The following is a 19447-nucleotide window of genomic DNA, read 5'->3' as shown; positions in this document are numbered from 1 at the left end:
TCATATCAATGTATGACAAAACCCACTGGGAAAAAAAATAATAATAATAATAAAAAAAATAATAAATAAAAAAAATAAAAATAAAAAAGGTATGAGATTATTTCTGAAAAGGAGTTTATAATAGGCTACTGATCTTATAGTTCTCTGGATTCAAAATCCCTCTCTAGCCCCATATCCATGTCCTAAAGATCCCTCACTCCCTTTCATCCTCTTTCCCAAGGGCACAGTCCCAAATTCAACAGCCTGTTCTTGGCTTCCTCTCAGCATGTCAGATTTAAGCAACAGAGCAAACTGGGCAGAAGTAGGCATCAGTTCCAAAAGAGAGACTTCTTCCACCAGCCAACTCTAATACTCACCCTCTAGGACTCTGGGGCTTCTCCAGGCAGTAAGGGGAACACAGGGCCCTTTTAAATTGTAAATGCTCCAGCTCTAAACTATGACTTCCCTTCTGTGGTCCCCATTCCCTTTTTTATCTTTAACTAATTCCAGTTACAAGTTCCTGTACTTGTAACTCAAACAGTTCTCCTTAGTCCAGGGGGCCTGGAAAGCAAACTCATTTACATATGAACACACAAAAATAACCTGCATTTATACACACACACAATCCAGTGCCACTTCATATTAGAGAAACATTTCAGAAAAAAAGAGAAAGAGAAACTGTTCTTCCTTACTTGATCCATGGACACCAGCCATTTAAGTCTTACTCATAATAATTCTCAGTCACTATAGGTAATGTTTTTCTGTTTCCTGTCTTTATCCATCTCTGTGAAGAAATGCAACGTTCCATAGAAAGTAGATTTTTATGATCTCCCAGATAGAATATTATCCCCAGTCAGTTTTATTTATTTATAAAAGGAGCTTAGATATCCATGGTGAAAATTCCTCGACCAGGTCTATTGTATTAAAGACAAGCATTTAAGAATTTAAGCCAGAAAATCATACATAACTTTCATGAAATCCTTTCATTCTTTCTAGAGGGTACTTCACAATTCATATTCCATTTAAAACCTACCATTCTTCTCATGAATCGTCACTTTCAGATCCCTACAAAGTCACAAGAAACACCTTGTGTGCCTCCACTGCAAGCAGATCTTGTAAAATAAGGTGTATGGATAGAGAAAGTATAATGGATTCCAGACCGTATCAGATACTTCACAAATGCCGAGAAGCTGAGATGTGCTGTGGGGATCTTCTGCACCCATAAATAGCCAATGTTTCAAAATCAACTAATTCAACTGTAACATAAAATGCAAGAGGCAGCACAGAATAGTAGTTAGAAGCATAGATTTTAGAGCCAAACTCCCTGGATTTGAGTGCTGCTCTGTTGCTTAATAGCTATGTGACTTTAGGCAAGTTACTTCCTTTCTGTGCCTCAATTTCACCATCTATAAAATGGGAATAATATTAAATGGAACCATATGAAAGTGCCATCTTTGTTGGTCAAAAGCTGATTTTATAGAAATAATTCAATGTGGTTCAATTTAAGCTCTTATCACTTAGCATCATTATGAAAATTAAATGTGCTAATTTATGTAAAGTACTTAAACAGTACCTGGCACAAAAATGGGTACCATATACATGTCAGTGGGAAATGAATGAGCAAAGGAGCAAATTAATGAGGGATGGATGGATAGATGTATATGAAAGAACAAATTAAATTAAATTGGCTAATATATATTACATAGTGATAGCTACCATAAGAGCCTGGTGGGCTGCCGTCTAGGGAGTTGCACAGAGTCAGACATGAAGCAATTTAGCAGCAGCAGCTACCATAAGCTTAAAATTCATCAGAACTTAAACATATTCAGCATAAGTTAAGCAGTTTAGAGCAAACAGGAGCTTATTTGTTTCTTAAAATGAATAATGATTAATATGCATATTTTCCCTAGTAGACTTTTGTTAATTTTTGGAACTGCTCTAATTACCAGCCCAGTACCTGGCATGTAATTGCTCAACAAATGTTTGTTGACTGAATTTTTAAAAATGACCAATTAAATGAAGTGACTGCAGACACACGTGCCAAGAGTGTTTTGAGACCTGATATGGCCCTGTTTCAAAATCCCAAGGGAAGTTTTCAGTTTCCAAGGAACACATAAGAATCAACTCAATTTTTGAAACACAGCCAGGTCCACTTCCTTCTGAATGTTAACTTTCCTGATCAGATAAACGAGGCCTGGAGACATCAACGAAAGTTTTCCACTGGTTCAAAATATCCTAGACAGTTGCAAGGGGACCAGATTTGGCCCCCTAAAGTTGGTGACAAGCTACAGTACAGTTTAATAATCAGAGGAGAGTTTCTGGGTAACCACAGCTCTCTCGTCCATAGGGTCTTGAATACAGGTAATAGTTACCGACACTCAAGGAGAGGGAACAGGAGGCCATAAATTCTCCCCCAGGAAAGAGGAGATGGATTACACCACTTCAAGACTTCTCCTAAAAGACTTCTCCCGTTTCCCCTGCCCAGTACTTCATATTTCCAGAAAGGAATAAGCTTCCCACATCTACTGAGAAAGCATGCACCAGCAAGTTTCCATAGAAGTTAGGCTTGGCTATTCTCTTGGCCTTCTTCAATCTGCTCTTTAAAATATACAAGGTGGACTTCTCTTGTGGTCCAGTGGCTAGGACTCTGTGTACTCCCAATACAGGGGGCCTGAGTTCTATCCCCGGTCAGGGAACTGGATCCCAAATGCTGCAACTAAAGATCGGGTGTGCTGCAACTAAAGATCGCATGTGTTACAACTAAGACTTGGTGCAGCCAAATAAATAAATAAGTAAATATTTTTTTAAAAAATCAGAGGAGATGTAGTCAGTAGAGACCAATCTCAGACCCATCTCTTACAGTGACATGAGACCAAAAATTTCTCAGACTCAGGAGGTCTCATTCTTAAACTCATAATGTGCCAAAGTCCAGAAGAAAGAACAAATTTATAACAATTACAACAACAACAAAAAGCCAAGACTTACCAGGAGGCAGGGGTAAAAACAAAGTGTTAGTAGCTTCCAAAATCCTGGTCATGATGTGAAAGACTGCAAATTCAGCAGCACTCGCCTGTCTATTGCTGCAGGTCAAAGAACAAAGCAGCAATTCAGCCAAGCAGCTCATTTCCAAAACCCCATTTGCACATAAGCAGTGGCTCTGAGTGCCACATCCAGATGAAATTCATGCTATCCATGAAAAGCAATACCCTATGGAAAGCTTCACAGATATGATGACCATCGTTGCAATGCCTAGAATCTAACGAGACAGTAGGCACATAAATGACCAATTGTGTTAACTCAAATTCCCCTTTTGGGCAGTACTGAGTTTATGTGCCCCTCCCTCCTCACCAAGTATATGCCAAAGAAAGAGGACGGGTGAAGCAGCAGGGGCATAACTTTAAATGTTGAGTTCAGAACCAGGATGGATGGTGTGAGAACTGGTGAAAGTTACTTTCATCTACTAAGTTTAATCAAGGCTTTGCTAATACCAGCAGCAGAGTTGTTTGGCATTTTGTACACCATAATAAAACAGAGCAAGAAATACTTGCGTACAAGTGGAGAGTCCAGGGATGAAGATTATGTTTCCTCCAACTGGCTTCCAGTATTTGGCAAATGAGATCCAGCTAGAGGGTAAAGAGAGTCTGTTAACCTCCGTTCACACCCTTTCCCCTCAGGAGCCCCTACAGCTCTGCTCCCAAAGCTCTGACGGGCACATTCAGGGTAGCTGGCATTCAGGCCATGTCTGGACATAGAACCAGCCTTTCAGAAGTCAATTCTGAAGCACTGGAATTCAAAATGGAAAGACTGAAAATGTGCAGCCACATCTAACAGAGCATCCACTGTCATCATGGGTAGTGTCCCAGCTGGGCTTCCCCACCGCTAACCGGCCCCACCGCTCACAGCACAGGCCCTCAATCACAGGCCTTTGTCCACCAGTGAAGGTCAAGCGCAACAGGGTTTTGCCTTAGGCCTGTTATGTGGCAAGGGTGACACGGTAGACAGCTGACAGAGGAAAGGCAATTTTGAACAGAATGGAGGTCCAGAGCATGGATTGTGAAGTAAAACTAGTTTCAAGTCAAGTTCTACATTTTACTAGCTTGTCAGCAATAGGACAGTGTTCAAGGAATTGTTATCAGGACCACAAATCCATGCACTGCACATGTAGGCAAAGGACAGGGAGCAAAATTAGGAAGTTTCCATACGAGCACAACAGACACTATTTATTCTCAATGATATGGATTCCCAGTTTCTCTCTGGCTGAAATCATGTAAGATAACACACAAGCAATATAATCAGGTTCTGCAGCAACTTTCCAGGATTTATTTTTAAAGGCTGTCCAGTCACCCTCCTAGGAGGAACTGGGAGACGGAGATGTTTGCTTCTGGGCAGGGCAAGCAGCTTTGGTATCAGTCAGTGACTGCTGGGTTGGAAAGGCAAGGGGCACCAGGTCTCAGTTTTCTGAGACTACATTGCTACCATTTCTGGTCCTATTGGTTCTAGGAGCTGTTAGCACAAACTAGTGTCACATGGATTTTTTTTTTTTTTTTTAATATGATGAAATAAAGGGAAGACTGATGCTTGAAGAAAAACCCCAACACTCAACACTCTGGAAGAGGATGCTTAAAGTCAACAGAAAGAAAGATGATACATGATATGATAAATAACTGTGCATTATGAATGGACAAAGAAGGGGGCTTCCCTGGTGGCTCAATGGTAAAGAATCTGCTGCCAGTGCTGAAGACACAGGTTCGATCGCTGGTCCAGGAGGATCCCATATGCTGCACAGCAACTAAACCCGCCGGCCACAGCTATTGAGCCTGTGCTCTAGGCTTGGGGATAGCAACTGTTGCACTGTAACTACTGAAGCCCATGCACCCTTGAGCCTGCGTTCTGCAACAAGAAGCTACTGCAATGAGAAGTTTATACACTGCAACAAAAGGTAGCCCCCACTCCCCACAATTAGAGAAAAGCTTGCACATCAATGAAGACCCAGCACAATAAAAATAAATAAACAAAAAAAAATTTTTTTAAAAGGACAATGAAATCAAGTCAGTATCAACACTAAGAAAGACCAGTAACACATTTGTAAAGTGAGTTCCTTTTCTAGAGTAAAGAATTATTATTTAAGAAAGTGCCAATGCCCTGCCTGTACACATTAGTATATGCAAATGCCTATAAAAGTCAAACTTTGCTGTAGAAATTAAAATATATCATTTAAAAACAGATACTAGTGACTGCAATAAAAGGGAAAAACTATAAAAATTGAACATGAAATTAAATCAGAGACATATCCAATAAATTGAATCTTCTGGAGTTCAATACAAAAATATTTGCTCACATTTATACACTAGTCCTATCCAAACTAGAGAAATGGAGTACTGAAGTTTTTTTTCTCTTTCTTTATATTTAAATACTTAAAAAAATTTTATCTATCATATTATTCTTAGATTCTAAGTAGGGGCAGGCCTCAGTTCCATATGCATTTTGAAAGATAGCAAGACAGGTTCAGATTTCAATCCAGCCTCATCACTTCCGTTTATACAAGGACCAGTGTTACTAAGTTCGATCACACAATTTCAATGAATGGCTACCTGGTGAATGAGCTGCCAATCTCACCTACAGATTCTAATGTGGTAGTATTTATATAACTGAGCTGGAATCTCGCCTAATTAGGCCGCTGGAGCTAATTAAGAATTGAAGTTCAAGTTCTCTCACGTTTGCATAAACCTCCATGTACATAAATTACTACTTACAGTTTAATAAGGAGCTGGAAAATGCCAAGATGACACGAACATTTGGCGCCCATGCTGAATTCGTCACTGTTCCATGCATATGTAAACATATATATGCACTGTTGCATAAGCATATAATAAGCACTACTGGAAGGGAAAAATAAACCACTTCCAAGGCCATGTTCTCCTTGTTTTTTGGTTCTTTTTCCCTTCTTCAATCTACAGCATCATATATACAGGTTTGAGGACAGGAGAGATCCAAAATTCTAATATGAAAAACATACTGAACTACATACTGGAAACTACACACCAGGGGACCAAGGAGATGGGTTGGGGGAAGGGTGCAAGGGTAGAGAAGATAAAGCAAAACCAACCAGTTTTGAAACGTAGTCCAGAACCATCTGTTCAATTTTTTTCTTTTCTACACCCTGTAGATGTCTCAAAAGATGGTCTCTTAGTTCAGACACCATCTGAAAACAGAATGTAGATAAGTCACAACCTACCCACTCACACCTGCAACTGGTTTGAATTCATTTATTAATATTCCCTATCAATATGAAAAATATTGGACCTGAAGATCCCACTAGCAGAAATGTATAACCCACGATGTTCCTTTGATGGGCATAAATCAGGCGGCACTACCATTTTCCTCAAGAGGAATGATTTATGACACACCCAAAGCCCAGTGAGCAGCTGAGAGTCAGGCTGCCAGTCCTGTTAAGAATTCTCCAAAGTAGCCAGTGGAAGTTAGCCAGTGGAAATCACTAGGCTCAGTAGTCAAAAACTTTGGGATCTACCAAAGGATTGAAGTCTACTGTTCTGGCTCTGGAGAACTAACAGGAGCAACTCTAAACATAGAAAGTCTATGCTAATGGGAAGGAACAGGGTTTGGATGTTTGGAAGGACAGAGGCTGGAATAAAAAGGAAATGCCCCAGACACCTCCCTCTGCGCACTGGCTAAAACAATTCCACGGAGTTCCCTGACATGCAAAGGTATGGAAATATTTATTCTAGTGCCTCCAAATTGGCTTATTTCTATAGCCGCACTGTTATGACCATCCCTGGGGCTCCCCAATTAGTGTGGCGTTCCCAGCTTTTTGTTTTTCTCTTCTCTTCTTCCTTTTCTTGTCTCTTTTGTCTAAACGCCTTGCTCAGCAACAGACCCTCTTGGCTAAAGAAATCTTTGCACCAGTAAACACCATGGGAATTGTACAACTGACAACACACACCACACATATGTAGGTATCTTCTCTTAGTATCTAAGCAAATTTACAACAGACACCCAGGGCAAAACTAAGCCCATGGCATCCTGGGCCAAGACAGAGTGGTATATTATTTCGGTCTCCTGCATGTATTAAATGATTAAGCTTTTTAAAAAAAACATTATTTTTTTTCTGCATAAGATATGATGCATATTCTTGTCAGTTTAATTTTTCCATAATAATCATATAAATGAAAATTTACATTGCTCATAATCCTACCATTTACTTTAACATTTCGGTTTTTTACTTTCCTTTTTTCCAGGGTGTATAGTCATTCTAATATTTTACAATCTGCTTTTTTATTTAATAGTTTATCATCAAATATTCTTTATCACACTAGTTGTAATAGTTGTACAGTAACCAATTTTATAAAAAAGTACTATAATTGAACTATTTATTCCCTTCTTATACATGTGGAATATTTATTACTATTAATAATACTACCCAAAAACTCTGTATACAAGGGTTGTTTATCATATCCTTGATTATTTTGTCAGGCTAAATTCCTAGAAATGGAATTTCTTGGGTCCTATACTTAGACTTACAGAGACACTGCTGAAATGCCTTCTACTGATTTCAAATTCCATTGCATGTGACTGTCAAATTCCCCATACTCTGACCCTTCCTAATATAATTTTTAATTGTTGTCAATTTGAAAGGCAAAAACAAACAAAAAAATACTTATTCTGTTTGTCATTTGGTTACCGCAATGTTAAGTATTGTTTTTCTTTCTCTGCCCCAACTCAAGATATTTTCAGCCTAAATTAACTTTTGAAAATTCATTGGTAACAGTTTTTATCCATTTCCCTTCTGGTATATTGTTCTCTTACTGATTTATAAGCTTTATTTATATGCCAAATGTTATCCTTTTATCACATTATGTGGCAAATGTTTTTTTCTAAATATTATTGCTTGCCTTTTTGTTGTTCTGTTTCAAGATTTCAATCAAGCTTCACCAATATGCTTACATTCAATAATACACTTGAAAAGCTTTCTCAGTATTATTTAGTTATCCACTTATTTTATTCAAATTATTTCACAGTTAATACATTATACTAATTTTTATATTAAATTCCTTAATCTGATATTTCTATGGTATAAAGTGGTATTTGGGGTGGGAAAAATCCAATTTAATTGACTTTTCAAAATAGTCAACCACTGATTCATCAACTGACTAAAAATTATTTCTTTTCACATTGATTTTCAAATATTTCATTTATCATTCACCAAATATTCAAAATTAAATTAGAATTTCCTATCTTTGTGTTAGTGACATATTTTTCCAATTATTGTAGATCAGAAGCACATTTAGATATCTCGTAATGTCAGTCCCATTCTTCCTTATTTTGTTAAGTGAGTCACTTAGTCAATTGTCAGAGAAATTTCATTGACTTTTTGTTTGTAATTTCATTAAAGCTAGATGCTAAGGATTTGGAAATTATATACTGTTTTTCGTTATCTTTTCTAACTAGTTAATTCTAATAAAATGAAAATAAATATAGCATTGTCAGCTTACTAACTTACATTATTATTTTTATTCTTTATTTTAAAAATTTTATTTTCCATTTTCCCAGTTGATTATTTTGTTGTTGTATTAGACAATTATACCATATTCTTTTACTCTTGTTTCTTCTTTCATTGGCTAGAATTTTTAGAATAATGTAAAGTTTTAGTGAAAATAGCAAGTATACTTAGCTTCTTTCTGATTTTAATACCAATGCCTCCAAGTGAGATTAAGAAGGATGTTGGCTACTAATATTAGACTATACTTTGTTTAAAATTCCAAGAGTGGAATTATACTTTCATCAACTTTTAGCACCCATAGAGTCATTTTTGCCTCTTGGACTCACTCAGTGATATGATGAACTACATTAATATATTTTCTAATATTAAGCCTTCCTGGAAATAAGCCCATGTGGCCAAGTTGTATTTTCAAACAGAGTATTGGAAAGTATTTTAATTAAGCTTGTGGTATCTATATTCACAAGTAAAAGTGGTCATTGCTGGATTCTGGTTTAAAGATTATGCTTTTTAAAGTGAGTAAAAAGTTTCCCATCTTTCTTCAAAAATACTTTACATAATATGAGAATAATCTGGTCTTTAAAAGTTTGAAAGAACTAACTCATTAGATAACTTGGGGCTTTTTTTAGAGATAATCTTTGACATTTTTTCCAAATTATTTTATGGTTATTATACTTTCAGGTTTTCTATTTCTTCTTGGCTCAAGTTTGTAATTTCTATTTGCTAAGGAAACATTGTTTAACTAGAATTTTTAAGTGTATGGCTATGTATTTACACATATTTTTCTCATATTTTTAAACTAGCCTTATCTAAGGTAATAGATTATCCCATTCTAAGCCTGCACAGCATTAAAAATATTTTATTAAATTTTTTTAAAACTAGTTTTTCAGTTAAAGATGTTTTTCAGATTTAGATGTTTAACTAGTTGTTTGTTTGTTTGTTTTTTAAGATTTTGGATGAATTTGCCAATTCTTTTCAATTAATTTATTTTGATTTACATCTTTGGTCTTCCTAGCAGTAAGATCTCTTGAGAAAGAATACTTTATTCCTTTGTATTTTAAAACCAAATACAAAAGCCACAGAGATGCTGGTCTTTCCTGTTTTAAATACTCTCAGTGCTATACATTTCTTTATGATGCTTTATAATTATACATTTATTGGGGTGACTGATTAATTTGTGTTTCTCTTACAAGACTACAAATTCCAAGAGGGCAGAAATTATATATGTGTTCCTTACCAGTGAACACGCAGGGCCTACAGTGAGTGGATGGCAACAACCATGTGTTGACAGAATGAGAAATACAATCTAGCCCTTTCCCCTTTCCTTGGAGCTCACTGTTTGCCAGCACCAAATGTCCCACTTACCAGCCCGATAAGCAGCTGCTGGTGGTTGTCTTCCTCCTGGAAGAGGGGTGTTAATCTTGGCTCTGAAATTAAAAAGAGCGATAGTCAAGCAGGGTGGTTTTTAGGAAATGACCAGAAGGAAGAGGCCTCAGTCTGGGCTTCCCTTCTCTGAGTCACTGGGAAAATATAACACTTTCCTGATGGGATGAAAACTTTTCATTCAGTGTGACCTTGTCCTACACGCTGCAACTTATCACTCAGGTGATATGCAGGGAGCGCTGTGAACCAGAGTGAGGCACAGACTGTGAAAGAGAGAGGGAACACGAGGAACACATTCCCAACACTAATACCCTCTGGCTTCAATTTCTCTTCAATGTGGAGGCTCGTCACTGAGATCCTCTGCTTCACAGGAGACCAAACAACTCAGGTCCTCTCTTAAACCTAAGGAGTGGCAAACCCAGGAATGGGGACTGAGTGGAAGGATCACGTGACTCCCTTCTTCCTGACTCCAACTTGTAGTTTATAGTTACTGAGGTGAGGGGACCAGTCACCGCAGTCAGTTACTGTGGCAAATAATAACTGGCACAAGTTATTGGACTGAAAATGTAGTTAGACTGAGATGGAAAAGTGGTGTGTAAGGTTAAACCAAATGGCACTTTCTCCACCATGATTTGCACTGTGCCAGCAAGACTGGAGGGGCAGGCCAACACTGTCTCTAGGAAGATCTCCTAGAGCATCTTCGTGCCCCATCTTCCTCTGCCAGAACCTGGGTCACAGTGCCGGTCAAGAGGTAGAACTGCCCTGGTCAGGGAGCTGAGGACTCCTTTCAGGAGGGCACAGATGCTTCTTGACCCCTTGGAATAAATCCTAACTAGATCCTACACAACCTTCATGATGAAAAATTCAAAACTAGAGCCCAGCAGTTTTCATGGTTGTTCCGCATTTCACAAAGAATGTTCACTTCTGACAGTGACTTTCTTCCTAGGAAACCAGCACAAAGAATTTGTGAGAGGAAGCAGCGAGTTCCCTAAAGTGCATCAAGAGAGAATGACTAGTAACAGATGCAAACGGCCCTGACGTCCGGGAGCAGAAGGAGCTCTAACCAGACGTGGGAGCAGAGGACACAGGAACCTCAGCCAGACCAGTCACACTTCCCATACTACAAACCCCCGAGTGACGCAAGAAGGGGAGCCTGCAAGCATGCTCTCACCCCTGGCTGACTGCCCCTGCCTGGGACTGGTGGCAGAGCCCTGGCTTCAGGCCGGGCGACCTGCTCCCCCGGGGCTGCTCAGTGACTTCACAGCTCACGTGGGCTGTGTGCACAGCTGCAGGATGTGCAGCAAAGCACTGTATAAAATAATTTCCACTAGGGTCACCCAGCATATACCTAAACATCCAAGCCCATAAAAAAACATAAAAATAACAGCTTAAAAAAAAAAGCGAGGCTGACCTTTAAGAGGTGTGAAAGAGTCTCACAGATAGATAGCTGGAGAGAGAATAGCTCTAAGCCAAGGGAAATACACCCTGCAAGTACAGCCAGTGAGCATGTTAATTAGATCAGTTCTACAGGGAAACAGGAGGAAAACCTACAGTCAGGGAGTCCTCCAGCAAAAGCACATTCAGCATCTGTTCCCGAGGGACCTGGTGCCAAGAGAGACATGGAAGAAACTGGGAGCCACTCTGACAGGAAGATAGTAAAGGGTGTTGCCTTCACTGAGCTAGTGGAAGTGATTTCCCTGCCAACCCACAGTGGGAGGAAGAATGGTGTTACAAACAAACAACTGACTGAAATCCAGAAGGCTTTATTACAGGTCTTTTCTTACCCAAATTCTTTGCTTCTAGGTTAGAAATCACCCTACAAGAAAAATTAGCCAATGTTATTCACACAGGAAACATTAATTAAAAAAAACAAAACAAAACAAAAAAAAACCCACAATACCATACAAAGATATTGTCATTTAAAAACCCATAAAACCACTGCAGAAACTGTTCTCAGGCTGCTGAAAACCTCAAAAACTTTAATCAACTTGGCAAAAGCCACATTAAGCAATTATAAAATCTCAAAACTCTTTAGTGCAAACAATGATGGTAATTTAGAACAATTGCAGCTCTCAGTTATTGGAAATAATGGGAACAGAAAATAGAACAGGGGTTGGAATGGGGCCTATGCTTGTAGCACTCTGAGATGACTCATCTACTCAGAAAACATGCTTTCAAAATAAGAGCAGGTTCACCAGCCGAATGACTCTTATTTAAAATCAACCCACTACTTGTACCCCTCTAAAGTGCTCTATTAACAAGAGCTTTCATTACCACTTATTCCTTCTGAGTCATCCATCCCCAGGATGCAAATCTAAAAGGTTTAACATATAAACTTTTCCCACAAGAAACTCTAGCTCCAATCTCCAAAACAGGGCTTGGGTGGCTGCTGACGGCATCATCTCATTGAGAATACAACAAAAGTAATAAGCTACTTCCCTGAAAGGCAGCCAGCAAAGTAATTACAAAAGATAGCCATCTTATAGCTATAATAATCCTTCATTTTACTTACTTTATTGCATTATCAAGAATATTTCTCACATACACCGTAGACCTTCTTTTTCCTGTTTTCTAGGAGTGAAGATACATCAGAGGTGTGGAAGGTGAAGGTTTTGTGGGTGACATTTTTCACATTAAGGTCATAATACAATATAGTTAAGAGTTCAGAAAAAAAGGAGATTTTGTTTCAAGGTAATCATAACACCTAGATTCTTAAAAAAATTGGCTTAAAAACTTTTATTCTGAAACTATTACAAGTTCTCAAGGAGCTGCAAGTCCAACTATATTTTATATATCAATACAATAACACTACAGCTATATCCAACAATGCTGCAGAGAGAGCTCACATACTCATCACCCAGTCTCTCCCAGTGTTCATATCTTATATAAACAACAATAGTACAATACCCAAATCAGTGAGCATACAGTTCTGTCATTTTATCACATGTATAGATTCACATATGACAATGTACAACCATCATCCACATACAGAACTGCTCCATCACCCACAAGATCTCCCTTTGTGTTACCCCTTTATAGGGGTCATATTCACTCTTTTGCTTTCGACCATTCCTAACCCGTCTGTCCATGCTCAGTTGATCACTCATGTCCAACTCTTTGCCACTGTATGGACTGTAGCCAGCCACGCTCCTTTGTCTATGGGATTTCGCAGGCAAGAATACTGGAGTGGGTTGCCATTTCCTCCTCCAGGGGATCTTCCCCATCAAGGGATCAAACCCACGTCTCCTGCACTGGCAGGTGGATTATTTACCACTAAGCCATCAGGGAAGCCCTCCCTAACTCCTAGCAACCACAAATTTGGGAACATATAGATTTTTTAAAATCACTTTTTAACTATGTAAGTAATGCAAGAACACATCTGAGATTCGAATGTGAATCCCTTGTTGTGTGTGTCCCTTAACCTCTTTGCAACTTTAATTTCCTCTTGAAGAGAAAGAAATCGCAGAAGCACCTTGGTCTGCCTGCTGGGGATCAGCAGCACTAATGAACAGTGCTTGGCAACAGTGGAGAGTGCTGGACCTCAGCCAGCTTTATGACCTCAGGGCCTCACCTAACCTAACCTGCTGGGCTTCTTGCTCTCCTTTCAGGAACCCACACTTACCTCTTCTGAGATCAGGTTGTGCCACTCTCTCCTGACCACGCTGTTGTTATAGTATAAGTGTGGCTTGGAGTACTTAACATATTCCAGGTTGGAGTTCAGTTTTTCCCAGTAGCCCTTAAAGCTATGCACCTGTAAGAGACAAAAACATCAGCGGGCTCGAGAAGCAGGTCCTGGGGCCTGAACTACACGGCACAGCCCGGGCAGGCCTTGCTACAAAGCTCTCATGAGGCAGCATTTCTGAGCGGATACTTCGCACAAGGGATGACAGTCTTGTCCTGACAGGAATTCTAAAACAGACTCAAAGAGGCTTGCCTCCCTCCCTTTCTTTTCAAGCCCCTTTTATACAGAGAGAGAGCTGCTCACTTCCCTAAGCCAGTATGACTCCCCCTGAGTGAGGGCCAAGCAGGGAAGTCTGCTTTGAACACATCAAGTCATTTCTTCCCCAGAAACCCATTCTGACTCAGGTTATATCAACAATGTCATGTTCAGTGACAGAATGGTCACAAGATTTAGAGCACATGGAAGCATAGGTTTACTTTCCAGTTAAGTTTATTTACTTCCAAAGGGTATTTTTCAAAACTCAAGAATCAGAAAGGTGAACTTTCACACTCAGTTGTCAACTACTTCAAAATGGAATTAGCTGGCACCCATCCCCTCTAGGTTTTTGACATATTGATATCACTGTACTAGCCCAAAGCAAAAAATATTCACTATGTTCATTTTAAAATAAAATGCTATAGTAATACATTTTTAATGTTAAAGGATATCTTGACAAAAAATTGTTTTTGCAAATTAATGAAGACAGATTCATGATATCTATCATCTTGCCAAAATATATGCATTTATAAAAGATTTGACTGGGATCAAGGGTACAATGTGTGGCCAGGAAACAAAGTGAGCTTAATGCCTACGGTGTAATACAGACTAGGCTGTATTACAAGGGGAAAAAAAAGTGAACTTAAAAAAAATGCCCCATCAAGAAAAATGCCCTTTGTTAAGTAATAGCACATCACCCAAATTCTTATTGAAAGCACAGTCACAAGTGGCTTAAAATGGATACCGGTATTAGGAAAGTGAGTTACATAACAAAACAAACTTGCTATTTTAGAAGCTTGAAAGGCCTGTCCAGCTAACACCCATTTTCACAGAGACAGGAAGAGCTATTTCCAAGAAATTGTTATTTCAAGAGGAAATCGGAAACCTGGAGTCAGGTCCCACTCTCCACCTGACCTATCTCTCTTATCTTTTCTTTCCTTCTCCATACATTGATAGTGAGTATATCTTTGTCTACCATTTTGTCTCCCTTATATTGAAAGAACAATAATGAAAGCAAACCCTGTAGACAACTGACAGAATTAGGACCCTGACAGGAAGTCACTGCAGCTTTTCTTGCTGCAGCTATTCTACATCTGAGTTTAGACAACTAGTGCCCGAAGCCAGCAAATTAACTGGTGTTGTGGTGACATCTAGTGGTCAGTTATGCAATTAGTTCTGCCCGCTTTGCACGGTCCATCCAACCTTGCCCAGGCTGAGACAGGGGAGGAAGGAATGATGGTGTCCTATCTATGCAAGACCTTCTTCCCCTCAGGCCAAAGGCGTCCTTCTGTCAGAAGACTCTATTTTCACACAAACACTGCGGCTCCAAAGAAAAGATCTCTCCCAAACTACCCTCCTCTCACCCTCGCCCCATTAAAAAAGTCCCTTTCCTCATAACCTTGTCTTAGTTGAGAATAAGCAGATAAAACAAGCAAGTCCAAGGACATGCTTCAGAGGCGGTCCTGAGTCTATTGATTGTAAGTAAAACAGAGTATGTGTTCTTATGAGCACTTTTCTGGGATGAAGGTCTATAGTTTATATCAGAGTTTCAAAGGAATCCATAGCTTAAAATAGTTTAAAACTACTGAGGTCGAAGGAAACATTATCTAAGTTTTAAAACAATAACTTACATTTAAATAAGGACAGCCAAAAGCCCCAGAAATATTTTAATATTTGTAGGTCTATTTAACATGTGTAGGTCATTGAAGGAGGTCACTGGGCTGGATGTTATGATATAGATATTGAGAGAGTACAGTCAATGGCATATGTCAGTACTTGGTATCTACAAGGTAAGTGATGCGATTTTTTAAGCTATGAAAATTCACAAAGATCATTATAAATTGGGAGGTCTATTTGGAAGTCTGTGCTTAGTCACTCAGTCATATCCAACTCTTTGTGATTCCAAGGACTGTACCCCACCAGGCTCCTCTGTCCATGGGGATTCTCCAGGAAAGAATACTGGAGTGGATTGCCATTTCCTCCTTCAGGGGATCTTCTCAACCCAGTATCGAACCCAGGTCCCCCACATTGTAGGCGGACTCTTTACCATCTGAGCCAGCAAGGAAGCCCAAGAATACTGGAATGGGTAACCTATCCCTTCTCCAGGGGAATCTTCTCGACCCAGGAATCAAACTGGGGTCTCCTGAACTGGTGAATTCTTTACCAGCTGAGCTACCAGGGAAGCCCATTTGGAAGTCTGGGAAATAAATAAGACCTAGAAGATGAAAATGGATATATAAGTGAAGGGTGAAGACAGGATGTTCCACGTGCAGCTCCTAGGAAATGAGCAAAGATTCAGACCATAGACAGAGCTTTAGAAAAAGTAGAGAAAACAACTCACGGCACTTCAATCTCTGCAGTGAAGATATCTACCCCTAGGTTATGACTGCCAACCTCAGTATCCACCTGGGTCCCATTCCCTAGGCTCCTACTGTTGTGGGCTGTGACCTGGGCCTCGTGAGTTTTAGACATTCCCCAGGCAAGTCTACTGTTCAGCCTGGGCTGAGAACATGCTTGAGCACATCCAGGTCATGTCAGTCTCTTACCCACTCTCAAAGGTTTTCATCTACATCTCTGGCTTAAAGGCTGATGAAGAACCACCTCCTTGCAGACTTGCAATTGTGTTGTGACATAATAGGAGATAGGGTTAGAGAGCAGGTTCAATCTAACTTTCAATGAATCTTCAAATGCCAAAGTAACACCAGCACATTCCTTGACCCAGAGAGTAAAAGAAGCACCAAGGTAAAATGTTAGCTGTTGTTACATAGTATGGGGGGAAGAGGACGTGGGAGCTACACAATCACACCCTACCAGCCAACCTGGGAGCACGGAAAGACACTCCCCTTTGTCAGCATTTGTGGAACTAGCTGAGTACTAAGCACCATATTCATCAGGGACAACAGGAAAGGAAAAGCCACAACAATTTAAGAAGCACATTGCCAGCTTCTTGAAAAGAGTTTATAATGATTTCAAATACACAAAAATGCTTTATAAGAAAATACCCATGAGTTTAGCTACTTCTGGGAGACTCTGGCGTTAGAGTCCATCAGATCCTCAAGGAATGACCCAGGAGCATTTCCCTATACAAGAGACAGTTTTACATTTTGATTTTAAAGGAAGGAAAATTATTTTAAGTCTCTTCTTGAGAAATAATCTTAATTTGACTTTTAGGATGACATGGAATAACTACCAAATGTAGTCCACCACAACTAATATTAATTGAACAAAAGGACTAAAGGGTTATATTAAAAGACTGTTTCCCATTTATGTGGGAAATAAATTTGATTTTTTTCCTCTTTAAAAAAGAAGTACCAAGAAAGGAAAAAAAAAACAAACAAAACAATACTGTGGTACTTATTGGCTCATCTGCAAATTACTGCCAGGAAAAAAACATCTGCCTCTCATTTCTTGAAGGCCCTCTGGCTCTGATCCTACATCTGCTGATTAACCAGCATTTTCTTTTACAGAAGAGGAAGCCAACTTTACCCTTCATGCCAGGGCTCAATTAGCAGAGGTAAAGCATCAAACCTGGCTCTTCAGTGGATACTATCTCAGCATCAGCTTTTACTTGCAGCCCAGAGAAACACAGTGGCCCACTACCTCCTGTACAAACAGAATAAAATAGAAACGTCTATGTGTCCACAAAGCCGGCAAGGTACCATACTGAGCCAAGATGCTCTAAGCAGGGCCATTCATACAGAGGACAGTGACTGTGACTCCTGAGGCTTCCTGCTAGGAAAACTGCATGTTGTATGTGCAAGTTCTCCTAGTTACAAGTGGACTTTCTCCTTCTTCCCAACATTTAGTAAAAATACCTCTCTTCTCTTCCCAGCTGGGTAGTAGTACTCATTTTTAATGGGATGTAATTTTTAATGTAACTTCCTAAATATGGCTCTAAACTATTACATCTCACAATCAGCATGTATCTTGAGAAAGCCCATGCTAAGACAGTCTCCTCCTCTCAACCTTAAGAATTAAACATTATGTTCTCAACCAAACTATGAACAAAAGCAGCACAGTCAAATGACTGGCAGAAGTGAAAGAAAAACAGGAATCCTTGATCAGGTCTGTTCCTCAATTTGAACATCTGGGAAGTAAACTGAAGGTACTCCCATCTCTACAGATAATGACAGGAATGGATTTTCCAGCCTGTTGTGCTGTCTCTAACAAGTAGTGTTTCTTTGGACCATTATAAAGTTATGTTTCTACAATCTTAATTGAACTTGCCATAATTCTCTGCCTCTAAAAATACACTATATAGGAATAACTTGTGTTTTTTCTCTCCAACAGTCTATTCACAAAATTCTTCACTTCTGGTCACCAGATGTGTGGGTTTTTCCCTCCACATTCATCAATTCTCCAGTGCCAGCAAGGTGTCCTCCAATTGTCTGGAGACAGTCTCAGACCCCACAGGTTGAGGACTCAGTCCCACAAGGCTGCCCCCTTTTCAAATGCTACTCTCAAGTCCAGGTTGCTACCTGTGATTCTGACCAACTGCCTATCAATCCGAGGTTCCCAGCGCCCCCTTCATGGGTTCTATAATGTGTTACAGTGGATCTGAACTCAGGAATACAGTTTACTTCCTATATGCCAGTTGATTATAAATGGATACATCTCAGTAACAGCCAGACTGAGAGATGAGAGGGCAGGAATGGGCTCTGAGCTTCCATGTCCTCTTCGGGCGCACCACCCACACCCTTGCACCTCCATATATTCATCCATATATTCATCCAACCCATTAAATCTCTGAAATCTTTCAACTAGGGTTCTTTATGGAGGCTCCATCACACAGGCACAATTGATTAAATCATTGGCCATGGGTGGCTGAACTCTATCTCTAGCCACTCTAGCCTTGGAAGGTGGTGTTGGCAGAGGGCTGAAAGGGCCAACCCTCTAATCACATTGTCGGTTCTACTGGCAACCAGCTCCACCCTTAGGTGTTTTCCAAAAGTAACTTCAGTGACAAACTCAGGTGTGGCTGAAAGGGGCTTGTTAGGAATAATAAGACCTTCTTTTCACCTTTGTGCTCTGGAGCTATTTCAGGAACTGGAACACTTAACATTATAACAAAAGATCTCCCTATAGTTCTTATCTCTTAGGAAATCACAAAGATTTTAGGAGAGCTCTGTGCCGGGAACCATGGAAGAAGATGAAACACATATTTCTAGTTATATCACAAGATCGCATATGTACAAACTAAACTTTGGAAAGTCAATATCTCACACATAACCAGTTGACATTTCTGGTAATACTACACTGTTGTCAAAGCAATAATGCTCATTTTTAAAAACTGTAAGTTGTTACGCTGTGATTGTGTTGACACTTTGAATCGCTAAGAAAACTTTTCTTCAAGTGATGGTGGCTGTCTGCATTGGAAGGATCAAGGAAAAAGGTGTCTTTTGTATCTCACTAAAAGCTTAATTATGTTCATGTTTTGCCCGATTAAAACAGTATTTTTTAAACACTTTTTAAGTGTTTAAGAGAAGAAGCATAATCAAGTGAAAAAGTCTCTGAATGGAGAACAGCACAGGTGTCAACCACTCTTTCTCCAATTGCTCAGGGGCATCCAGACCCCTGATGGACACTGCAGCAGACCCCTGATGGACACTGCAGCAGACCCCTGATGGACACTG

General features: G+C 39.6%; 1 protein-coding gene across 1 annotated transcript in view; it reads right to left on the bottom strand.

The window, feature by feature from the left end:
- GSAP (gamma-secretase activating protein) overlaps positions 1-19447 on the bottom strand; it is a 91327-nt gene that overhangs the window by 8580 nt on the left and 63300 nt on the right. The window contains exons 20-26 of the mRNA XM_061165169.1: positions 13500-13628; positions 12390-12448; positions 11662-11693; positions 9860-9921; positions 6086-6181; positions 3532-3602; positions 2965-3059 (exon numbers count right to left, since the gene is read on the bottom strand). Coding sequence (XP_061021152.1) covers positions 2965-3059; positions 3532-3602; positions 6086-6181; positions 9860-9921; positions 11662-11693; positions 12390-12448; positions 13500-13628 — 544 coding nt within the window. The remainder of the gene's footprint in view (positions 1-2964; positions 3060-3531; positions 3603-6085; positions 6182-9859; positions 9922-11661; positions 11694-12389; positions 12449-13499; positions 13629-19447) is intronic.

This window comes from Dama dama, chromosome 18 (genome assembly GCF_033118175.1).
Source record: "Dama dama isolate Ldn47 chromosome 18, ASM3311817v1, whole genome shotgun sequence".
In the NCBI taxonomy this organism is placed as follows: Eukaryota; Metazoa; Chordata; class Mammalia; order Artiodactyla; family Cervidae; genus Dama; species Dama dama.
This window is presented reverse-complemented; position numbering and strand designations above follow the sequence as displayed.